The sequence below is a fragment of the Siniperca chuatsi genome, linkage group LG21 (assembly GCF_020085105.1).
Source record: "Siniperca chuatsi isolate FFG_IHB_CAS linkage group LG21, ASM2008510v1, whole genome shotgun sequence".
Taxonomy (NCBI): domain Eukaryota; kingdom Metazoa; phylum Chordata; class Actinopteri; order Centrarchiformes; family Sinipercidae; genus Siniperca; species Siniperca chuatsi.
Window position 1 is genome coordinate 1,911,162 of NC_058062.1, and position 10,390 is coordinate 1,921,551.

The window sequence follows — 10,390 nt, forward strand, 5'->3', positions numbered from 1 at the left end:
TACTGGTCGGTCCTACTGGTCCCTCTTACTGGTCCTACTGGTCCCTCTTACTGGTCCTACTGGTCCCTCTTACTGGTCCTACTGGTCCCTCTTACTGGTCCTACTGGTCCCTCTTACTGGTCCCTCTTACTGGTCCTACTGGTCGGTCCTACTGGTCAGTCTTACTGGTCCTACTGGTCGGTCTTACTGGTCCTACTGGTCGGTCTTACTGGTCCCTGGCTGCTGCTCTGATTAATTTAAGAACTTTACAAACAGCTGCGTGCAACACGACCGCTCCATCCAAACAGTCAAAGTCCAGCTGAAGCTAAACAGACACTGAAACAGAAATCTGCCTCCGTCAGTTCAGGCTTCACTTTATATTCATGTAGCCAACACAAGCGCGATGTGGAAACTTGAAACCTGCAGGTCACAAACACTGAGGGCTTTTCAGCGAAGCAGGAGACATCTTGTGTCCAGCTGCTAAACTTAATGAGAAAGAAGGAGGAGACGTAACTTTGTGGGAAAACCGTATCAAACACAAATTATTCTTCCCAAACAGAGAATCTGTTTAAAGTCTTAAAAATGTTTTGATTGTTACTTTTAATACAAATTAACTGTGTTCCCTTAAACTCTGAGAGTTAAACAATCAAATCTTTTAAAGCCGCAGTGAGATCTGGTCTTCAGACATCTCGACCTGTTCGTGTTGTTTTTGGTGACTTCTGATTCGTCAGAATCAGCCGGACTTGGTGAGAAATTAGCGAGGCTGCAGCGAAGAGACTCCAGCAAAGCGGATGTGACGCGTTTTGTTCGATTAACCGGAAACACATTTGGTTCGTCACCCACACGTGGAGCGCACGCCGCGCTCGAGTACTGTTTAGGAAGTGCTCGTCTTGTACTTGGACTCCTCTGCATCTCAGAGGGAAACGCTGTACTTTTTACTCCTCTACGTTTATCTGACAGCTGTAGTTTCTAGTTACTCTTTAAATTAGGATTTTACAAACAAAACACTCGAACAACTTGAATAAATCAAACAGGATATAAAGAAGTTACCGTTAGCTTCACCTCAAACAGCTGCAGCATTCGAATGCTGCTTACACGTTAAAGCATCAATAATAAACAACATAATAAATATAACAATTTAACGCTCATTGAGTACTTGTGAAAGTTAAGTATATTAGTGCAACTACTTTTACTGGTAAAGTACTGTTATACTGTAGTGCTGCTGCTGGCCCTCACATCAGGGGTCGGAGTACTTCTTCCAGCGCTGGAGAAACACTCGTGTTGCAGCTTTAACGCTCGGCGCCCTCTAGTGACGCACAGATGCCAAATAATTGCACATCTTTGTTTTCTTTGGCTTTTTCTTTGATTTTGCGGGTTAAAGTACATGAACTTCTCCTTGTTTGATATATGTATTTATACCCCCCCCCTGTTGTTCCTCCTGTAAATCACTTTGTAACTTCTGCTTTTCGATAAAGTCTGCTCGCTGCGGTTGATGTTAAAAGTTTCGGAGAGCTCGTGGTTTGTTTGACCTTTTCTTAAACTCCCGACAGAGCTGATCTGTCTCCATCCATCGACTGTCAGAGTGACTTCCCTTCCTTCCTTCCTTCCTCTCATTGGTCAGTAGTCCTCCACCCATCCATTCTCCAAAATAAAAGCATCGATGACTTCCTTCATGGCCAGGTTCGGGATGAGCTGATCTTGGGTCAGAGGAGAGCGCGTCACCGGGTCAAAATGGCCGACTCGCTGCAAGAGAACAAACAACACATCTTTTATATTTATTTATATTTACTGTGTGTAGGCTGGTGTAACAGGTAAACAAACTATTTTGGGGAATAACAGAAAATCACACATTGACAGGTTTAAACTTTTCAAACTTGCTTTTACCTAAAAACTTTTCCTCCATTTTACCTCCCTCAGTATTAACTGTCATTTAATTACTGTTCATTATTAAATCTCTGTTTTTTGTCTCTTTAAAAACATCCCTCTGCTATGTTTTCAGTGTCCCTATTTCTTGCATCTGTCCTTTATGTGCATTTTTCATCTTTTGGGAAGTACGTGGTTTTGCATCTTTCTGTGTGAAAGTTACAATATAAACAAAGTTTTATCATTAATATTATTTATTTAGATTTCTATCACACAGTCGAGATCAAAGTAGCTCTGAAGGAAGTGAGTGAGCTGTGCTTCAGTACACATTCGAGGTACTTGTACTTCACTTGAGTATTTTCTTTTCGTGCCACTTTTTACTTCACTGCATTTCTCTGACAGCTTTAGTTACTTTACAGATTCAGATTTTTGCTGCTATAAATGAAACTCCAACAGTTTATACGAGTTCAGCTGAATCGATTAATCGATCAGTCGACTGACAGGAAATGAATCAGCAGCTGTTTTGATGTCTGAAGTCGTTTCTCCTGTAAATCCCTTCCTGTCTGCAGCTCCTCAGATGTGCAGATCTGCTGCTTTTCCTCTGAACGACTGTAATAACTGTAATGTTTGTTAATAACGTCGAGCTTTGGACTGTCGGTCGGACACGACGACACGCTGAAGGCGTCGCTTTGGGCTCTGGGTCGTCGTCGGACGGCGTTTCTCACCGTTTTCACCAGTTTTCCAAACCAATCGATCGATCGGATCGACGGAGAAAAGAATGGGCAGATGGATCCAGAATGAAAAGCATCATCAGCTGCAGTCCGATACAAACCGGTTCAACATGAGCTCCAGCTCCACCAGCTGCAGCAGCAACATCCTGCTTTACATTAATGCACGAGGAATAATAACCTGATGATAGAATATATAACAGCACAGCAGCCACAGGGACGCTGCACTGCTTTAATGCTTTAAGGGCTTTCTCCTGATCACACTCTCACACTTTCACTGCAGCAGAGGGTTTCACAGAGTGTGTGTCAGTGCTTTTACTGCAGTAACGGACCTGAGTACTTCCTGCAGCGCTGCCAGATGTTGACTGCATAATGAGCTAAAGTTAGCAGTAAATCTGACACATGTGCCCTGAAGCATTTTCTTAGTAAATCTGTGGGGGGGGGTTTTACCTGCAGGTGCTCTTCGATGTCTTTTCTGTCGTAAGTGACCCCACTGGGAGTGATGCAGGGCTCTCTCATCAACTCAAAGCTGATCTTTCCACACAGGAAGTCTGGGATCTCACGCTTCTTTCCAACACACAACAAACACAAACAGATTTTCTTTGAATCGTCTTATAACGCTACAGTTAACGTCTGCTAACGCACACTGAGAGAGAGTGGACAGTAATGTGATGTCTGACAGACTGAGTTTAGTTTACAGTCATCAACACTGACCTTCCTCTTCTCGTCGACTTGACAGAACAGCTCCTCCATGTCTGAAAGATACTTGTCCTGAAGAGAAACACCTTTTTTTAGGTCACTAATGCTCAGATGGAAACAGGTTAATAGTGTGTGTATATATATATATATATATATATATATATATATATATATATATATATATATATATATATATATATATATATTACACAGGACTATAACTGGAGTAAACATGAAATGACAAGAATCAATAAATATTTCAGTCAGAATAACTTCACTGACAAATCGAGCTGTTAACATTAGAAATCAGAATCAGAAATCCTTTATTGATCCCCGAAGGGAAACTCTTTGTTACAGCAGCTCGCCTTTACGTCAGTGCACACAGGAGAAAGTACTAGCAAACAATATGATACACTATAAAAACTATAAAACAGGTCAGAAAATAAATTAAGTATCAGGTCGGGTCGAGTACCAAGTGGGTTTACTGGTTGATGATGATAGTACAGTATAAAATACAATGTCACCAAATATGTAATAAGTAATAGTAATAAGCGGAGGTACTGTCAAGAGTAATAGAGGTATATGATAACAATACAATAAATAAGAAAAACTAACATGGGAAAAATAATATTGCACGGGAGTAGTAAACAGAATATTGCACAATTATTATTAATTATGGCAGAGATGTTAATGATCAATGTCCAGTTTAGTGACTTCGGGTCAGACAGACTGACACTTAGAGGGAGGAGTTAAAGAGTCTGATGGCCACAGGCAGGAATGACTTCCTGTGGCGCTCTGTGGTGGGATAATTCGAGGGAGTTTTCAGTGCGACTAATTTCCGCCTGGTGAATGTAACGTCACTGTTCAGCCTGTAGGAGTACACTTAGATAACAAACTGGACTGGACCAAGAACACTCAAGCTGTTTACAGGAAGGGCCAGAGCCGCCTCTATTTCCTGAGGAGGCTGAGGTCCTTCATCATCTGCCGGACAATGCTGAGGATGTTTTATGAGTCTGTGGTGGCCGGTGCTGTCCTGTATGCTGTTGCATGCTGGGGCAGCAGGCTGAGGGCAGCGGACGCCAACAGACTCAACAAACTGATCCGTAAGGCCGGTGACATTGTGGGGGTGGAGCTGGACTCTCTGGCGGTGGTGTCAGAGAGGAGGATGCTGGGTAAACTACACGCCATCTTGGACAGCGTCTCCCACCCGCTCCATGACGCGCTGGTCAAACAAAGGAGCACCTTCAGCGGAAGACTCATCCTCCCACAATGCACCACAGAGCGCCACAGGAAGTCATTCCTGCCTGTGGCCATCAGACTCTTTAACTCCTCCCTCTAAGTGTCAGTCTGTTTGACCCGAAGTCACTAAACTGGACATTGATCATTAACATCTCTGCAATACTTGAGATAATTGTGCAATATTTATTGATATTGATATTATATACCTCCATTACTGCTGTGCAATATCTTAATAATCTCAATAAGCTGCACTTAACTCGACAGTACATGCACCACTACTTATTACTTATATTATTACATTGTATTATTACACTGTATTATCATCAACCGGTAAACCCACTTGGTACTTCACACTTATTTTATTTTATACTTATACCCACCTGGTACTTAAAACAATCAGAAGTCATCAAAGCTCTGTGGGACTCTGGCAGCCAAGGGGTTAAGACTCCCCCATAAAACCACCCTTTCTTGCTAATCCCCCCCCCCCCACCCCATGTTTCCTGTCAGCTATCAAATAAAGGCATAAAAAACTGTAACGTTTACAGGATTTAAGATTTAACTGATCAGTTTGAGGTGGAATTTAACGCGAGAAAATGTGCGTTTAATCCAACATGAAATAATGTACACAATCTACTGTACGAGAGAAAGTTAATAAATAAATACGATAGAAATATGTCAGGGAACTGTCTTCAACGTGGATTCAATGATTCACACTCTTCGGGGGACATGATCATAAGCAGGTCGTATCAGTTTCAATTTAAACATTTTTTTTTAAAAGTCAACAAACTGTGTTTTATGGACGAAGGTCATAATGAAAGAAAACGTACATGTTTTGTGTGGATCTCGTTTGGATTTTGTTGAATTCGGCCGTCGTCTGACTTGTCTTCTTGTTTCTGTTCCCTGCAGATTAAAACACACACACGCTTTACTTTAAAAAGGAACAAGAATCATTCAATGACGGAAAAAAAAAAAAAAAAACACACACAATCTATTTCAGAGCGACGTGTTTTCTGGACTCGACGTGCCTCTTCTTCTCAGCGTGGATGAGTTTGGTGAGGTAGGCGTGCAGCTCGCTCTCCTGGTTGATCCTCCTCTCCTCCATGTTGTTCCACCGTTTCTTCTTCGCCATCCGCAGAGCGCTGGGAATGTCGTCCCCAAAGTTCAGACGCTGCTCCTTTGCCAGGTTATGAGCTGGAAAAAACACAAAGATGAACTATAAGTTAACATCCATTTGTCCGTCATCACAAATCTCATTTTGCTCTGCCTCTGCTGGATGTGGAAGTAGGAAGCTAACAACTTTATAAAGGCGTTAATATATAATGAATCCAGCTTTAGACGTCCCTCGCACCTTTCTGCAGGTTGCCGATGGCTTCGTCGTAGCTCTCCATCTCCAGGTGACACTGACCCATGAAGAAGTGAGCTTTGACCGACTGGCCGTCCAGCTCCAGAGCGTGTCTGCAGTCGGCCAGAGCTCTGTCGTACTGCTGCAGCTTCACGTAGCACAGCGCTCTGTTGGTGAAGTACGCTGGGACGGCGGGACTGTGCGTCTGAAAGAGACGAGGAGACCAAACACGAGTACTGCAGGGATGCAAACATCCAACTCTCTCTCTCCCAAATCCCAGTACCTCAACTCACAGCATCTGCCAGCACCGACTCGTGGTCTGATACTGAAACTCTCTTACACCAAATCTCAAATGGATGATTTTAAGAGATATCTTTAGGAGAAACTCTTGGACGTTGTATGAATTCAGTCAATACAGTAGCAGACATGCACAAAGACCTCTTGGTCCTTACTATGGCTTTGCTGTAGCAGGCAGCAGCCTCCAGGTACTTGCGGTTCAGAAAGAGGCGGTTGCCCTGTTCCTTCAGCTCCTGAGCCGACACCGAGGCGCTTTTCTCCGGGCTTTCTGACATTTTGTCCACCAGGCTCGCTGCACCGGAGGCAGCCGCCCCTTCACTTTGCTTCCCTATCCTGACGCTCGGATCCAACGGGCACGACGGAAACTGAGACACCGAGATCAAAAACAGGTGAAGTTGGTGTCATTTAGGAGCTTTAGAAGAGCAGCTAGTGCTGTGGGTCAAAATCCTGACTGGGAAACATAAAAACTGTTATTTATGGTTTGATATGGGCCTGTACACTACATCTAGACACCCAGATACCTTTTTTAAGAGTGGCTTAATAACTGTGAAGTCGTCTGACAGAAGAGAAGTGACGTCTGTCTGCAGCAGATCTGAAGCCATGCAGTTTAACATCTTTTAAAAGCTGGTGGGCAGAATATTAATATCAGAATATCTGACCTGATGCGGAGGTACTGACAGCTTGTCTTAGTTTCTAATAAACAGCAATGTCTCGTTACCATAAAACACTTAAAGATAAAAACAGTACATTTTATAACCTTTACAGGGAAAATATACTGATACTGCTGTTTACCAACTACGAGAATCAGATCGTATGCTCGGGGCTTATTAACACTTCTGACCACCAGTGACATTAGAAGCATGGAAGAAGTTATCGTTTTACTTTTAACTGTACGCGTGTTGTATTGACTTTAATGGAAATTACCTGTGAGTCACGTTTTTGTTGGCGTACTTTATTTACACAAATAACATAATGCATTAAAAGGAGTCAAAAGGATTGTGCCTTGTGATATTTCAAACATCTCACCAGAAGAGGAAGATAATTAAAATAACCAATAATATGTGCCAACAATAAAATGCATATGTCAATTGCTAATAGTTATTTTCTCCTGATCGATCCCTGAGAAGTTCACCTGATTCTACATCATTTACTGGATCCACATTTCCATCATAACTCTGTTAAACTGGCTGCTCGATCGTCTCCGGACTTCCTGGGAGGCTGAACTGAGATCAGCCAAGCCTCTGCACCTGGCTGTGACTCGACGTATTGATCAGTACAAATACGTCTGTCACCTCCATCTCTGCTGGCTTCGGCCTCTAGTTCTGACATTGTGTGTGTGTGTGTGTGTGTGTGCTGAAGACACAAAGTCACGACAGAATGAGAGAAACATCACTTTAATTAGATATTACGCTGTTACACAAGGTACAGTACGTGTTGATGGGAGATATATATACATATATATATATATATATATATATATATATACACTCACCGACCACGTCATTAGCTACACTTGTACAATCACGTGATCCAGCTCTGATATAAATTCTGCCTTTCCAGAGATATTAATGTTCAGTTTTGATTGACACTAGTAGTTTGCAGTGGTGTTGAACTGGACTGCGTTATGGTTGAGGTGTTTCTAATATTTCGGCCGCCCCGTTTACATACATGAGAAACACCTGTCAGTGTGACGCAGCAGCAACAAACACAAAGTAGAGTTATTACCTTTCTGACATGTCAACAACAACAAAAAAAGCCATATTGATTTCCAATATTTGGACTGACTCTTATGATGTGTATGCAGCATGTGTTTGTGGAAAAAAAAAAAACTTAATGTGCCTTTTAATTACTTTTTATAATAGACCATCAACAGTATTTCTGATGTATTTGAGGAGCCTAATTATACATTTAAAGTAACTTATTAAAGTGATTAAGAGCTAGGTGAGGGAGGTGGGTGTGAAACACATTAGCATAACGCTGCAGCTGGAGGGGGGCGGGTGGTGGCGGCTGGCTTTGGCCGACATGGGGCCGACCTACCGCCGGTAACGACCTGAAGTTGGCCCGTATTTAATCCTGCTGGAAAAAACCACATATTTGCTGCCAGCTGCTGAACATTAAATACCCCAGACAGATGCGTCTCCCACACTGGAGTCGCTGCGTGTCCGGGATCAGGGCTTGTGTGTTGGCACGTTATTGATCCTTTATTGATTCACCACTCTGCCGACATTAGAGACACGACAAACGCGCCGAAATACTTCGCATTTAACGTTAGCTGGTTACATCTGCTGCTGCTAGCACGAAGCTAACGTTAGCCACCTCTCTGACGTTTCTTAATTCCTAATTTTTATCCGAAATGAAGCTAACTGTATTTAGCGCAGTTTCACCGAGCAGAGCTAGCTATAACTAATCACACACGTAACGTTAAGCTACATAATCAATAACATTAGACTCACGTACCTGTGTCGCTGCCGTTTGACCACCTGAATGAAGATGCTGTTATTTAAATTAGCTATAATTGTAATTTAGCTAGGTGGCTAACTACCTAGCTACAAGTTGCCTCGCGACGTGCAGCAGCCAGATGTTTTGGTTTTGATCTGTGACGCAAAACGCGTCATCGAGCAAATCGCGTCATCACGCAAAACGCCCAACGTCATCAGTAAAAAGCTTTGGTTTTATTCTGGAAGAAATATAAATAAATACGTTTTTTGTTTTTGTTTTCTTTTCTCAAAACAGCCTAAAATAAACACATTTAACTAAACAATCACAATAAAATACATTAAAATTCCGTCTTAACAAATATATAAAACAGATAAGCCGAAGATAAAGAGCTTCACACGTTTTAATGGACGGAGCATCACAACAGCCTTCAAACATTTGCATAGTTTATATGTTGTCTCTGACAGTGTAGTAGGTAGTCTGGGATTAATGAGCACAAAAAACAGTTAAATTCCAAAACATCTCCTTTAAAGTAAAACACGAGAATCCGGCATAGTTTAAAGTTCATAAAGTGCTAATGCAGTCTCCACAAGACTTTATCTACACATGTTTCACCGCTAAGTATCAGTGCTGAGTAATACTGAGTGTGAGTGTTCTTGGCAGCTAAGCTAATAACTTCTATTTATCTGTCGCCAGTGCAATTAAGACGGTTTGGACCTGAAATGTAAAATAGAAAGTGCATCATCAGATCTGCTCTACATGTCTTTGTGCAAACTTCTGTTCATGGATTTGAGGCAGAGCTGCTCTGAAGACAGAAATAAATAAATCTCACTTTGTGGATTTACAGGGTCGGTTCACCCAAATCACAAAACCCATGTTGTCTTACTTACCTGTGGCCTCCTTCAGGGGTCTTACTGCACCTGTGAGCCAGGGCTTATTGAACAAAGAGTTATAAAATACAGCATTAAGAGGCAGCGCAGAGGAGAGACTGAAGCAGCCGGCCTGTGAGTTAGATCCGTGCACAGCTTTATTTTACTGGCCACGCAGAGAGTGAGGCAGAGCGCTCGTTTAAATTAAATTAAATAAATAAAATGTGAGCCGAGATATCCATAAAAACGTCCTGAAAATGTGGAAAACGATAAGCCTCGATTTTAAGTGGCAGCTGATGGTTTTGTGCAGAGAAAGGTGAGAAAAAAATGACATGATTTAGTAAAAAAAACAAAACAAGGTAAGGTGTTTATTGAATGTGTGTAACAGGCAGCTCTTTGATAAACGCTGATCAATATATCTCAGAATTTCAGTGAGACGCTTGGTAGCTGCCAGTCACCATTCAGCATTTCTTTACAAGCAAATAACTGGTGTTCACCCACAGTGGTGTTGAGTTCAGTCGGCTGATTGATCCTGCACTGACACACACACACACACACACACACACACACACATACACACACACACACACACACACACACACACACACACACACACAGTACAGGTGCTTTAGAGTGAAACTGTCTACATGCCTCTGTCTGGGAAGTGTGTTTTTTGCTGCAAAATGAACATTTTAATTAATTAATAAACTGCCGCTTGAATTTCTTCCAACAACGAGACGAGTGTAGTCCCTCATTCGTCCAGCAGTGTTCTATCGTAGAAAAGGTTTCAGTCGCAGTCGTCTGGACGCTGTTTTCAGAATCAAGACGTTTCGGCTCCCATCCGGAAGTCATTCTCAATTGTGAAGAAATGGGACGGGAACTCAGAACTTTAAGCTACTCTGTGTTACATAAGCCCCGCCCTCAGGAAGGAGTCTACC

General features: G+C 42.3%; 1 protein-coding gene across 4 annotated transcripts; it reads right to left on the bottom strand.

Annotated features, from left to right (window-relative positions):
• Positions 1–203: 203 nt before the first annotated feature.
• On the bottom strand, positions 204–10,256 carry LOC122869049 (E3 ubiquitin-protein ligase CHIP-like). 4 transcript variants are annotated; one of them, XM_044181598.1, is made up of 8 exons: positions 9,474–10,256; positions 6,303–6,512; positions 5,857–6,055; positions 5,534–5,699; positions 5,336–5,408; positions 3,285–3,341; positions 3,021–3,137; positions 204–1,722 (listed from the first exon to the last, which is right to left on the bottom strand). In XM_044181598.1, the coding sequence occupies exons 2-8, from the start codon at positions 6,420–6,422 to the stop codon at positions 1,597–1,599; spliced, it is 858 nt and encodes a 285-aa protein (XP_044037533.1). In that variant the 5' UTR covers positions 6,423–6,512; positions 9,474–10,256; the 3' UTR covers positions 204–1,596. The 4 variants fall into 4 exon arrangements, with proteins under 4 accessions (XP_044037533.1, XP_044037535.1, XP_044037532.1 ...); XM_044181600.1 differs by lacking the exon at positions 9,474–10,256 and adding an exon at positions 8,605–8,797 and having other exon boundaries at positions 3,021–3,134; XM_044181597.1 differs by lacking the exon at positions 9,474–10,256 and adding an exon at positions 8,605–8,795.
• Between the last annotated feature and the right edge of the window lie 134 nt (positions 10,257–10,390).

What these genes read in the sequence shown, in the direction of transcription:
- LOC122869049 (XM_044181598.1), bottom strand. Translation starts at nt 6,422, where the DNA reads ATGTCAGAAAGCCCGGAGAAAAGCGCCTCGGTGTCGGCTCAGGAGCTG. An exon ending in CCTGCTACAGCAAAGCCATA is followed by an intron (nt 6,056 to 6,302) that starts GTAAGGACCAAG and finishes CGTCTCTTTCAG; the next exon opens with ACGCACAGTCCCGCCGTCCC. An exon ending in ACATCGAAGAGCACCTGCAG is followed by an intron (nt 1,723 to 3,020) that starts GTAAAACCCCCC and finishes GTTCTCTTGCAG; the next exon opens with CGAGTCGGCCATTTTGACCC.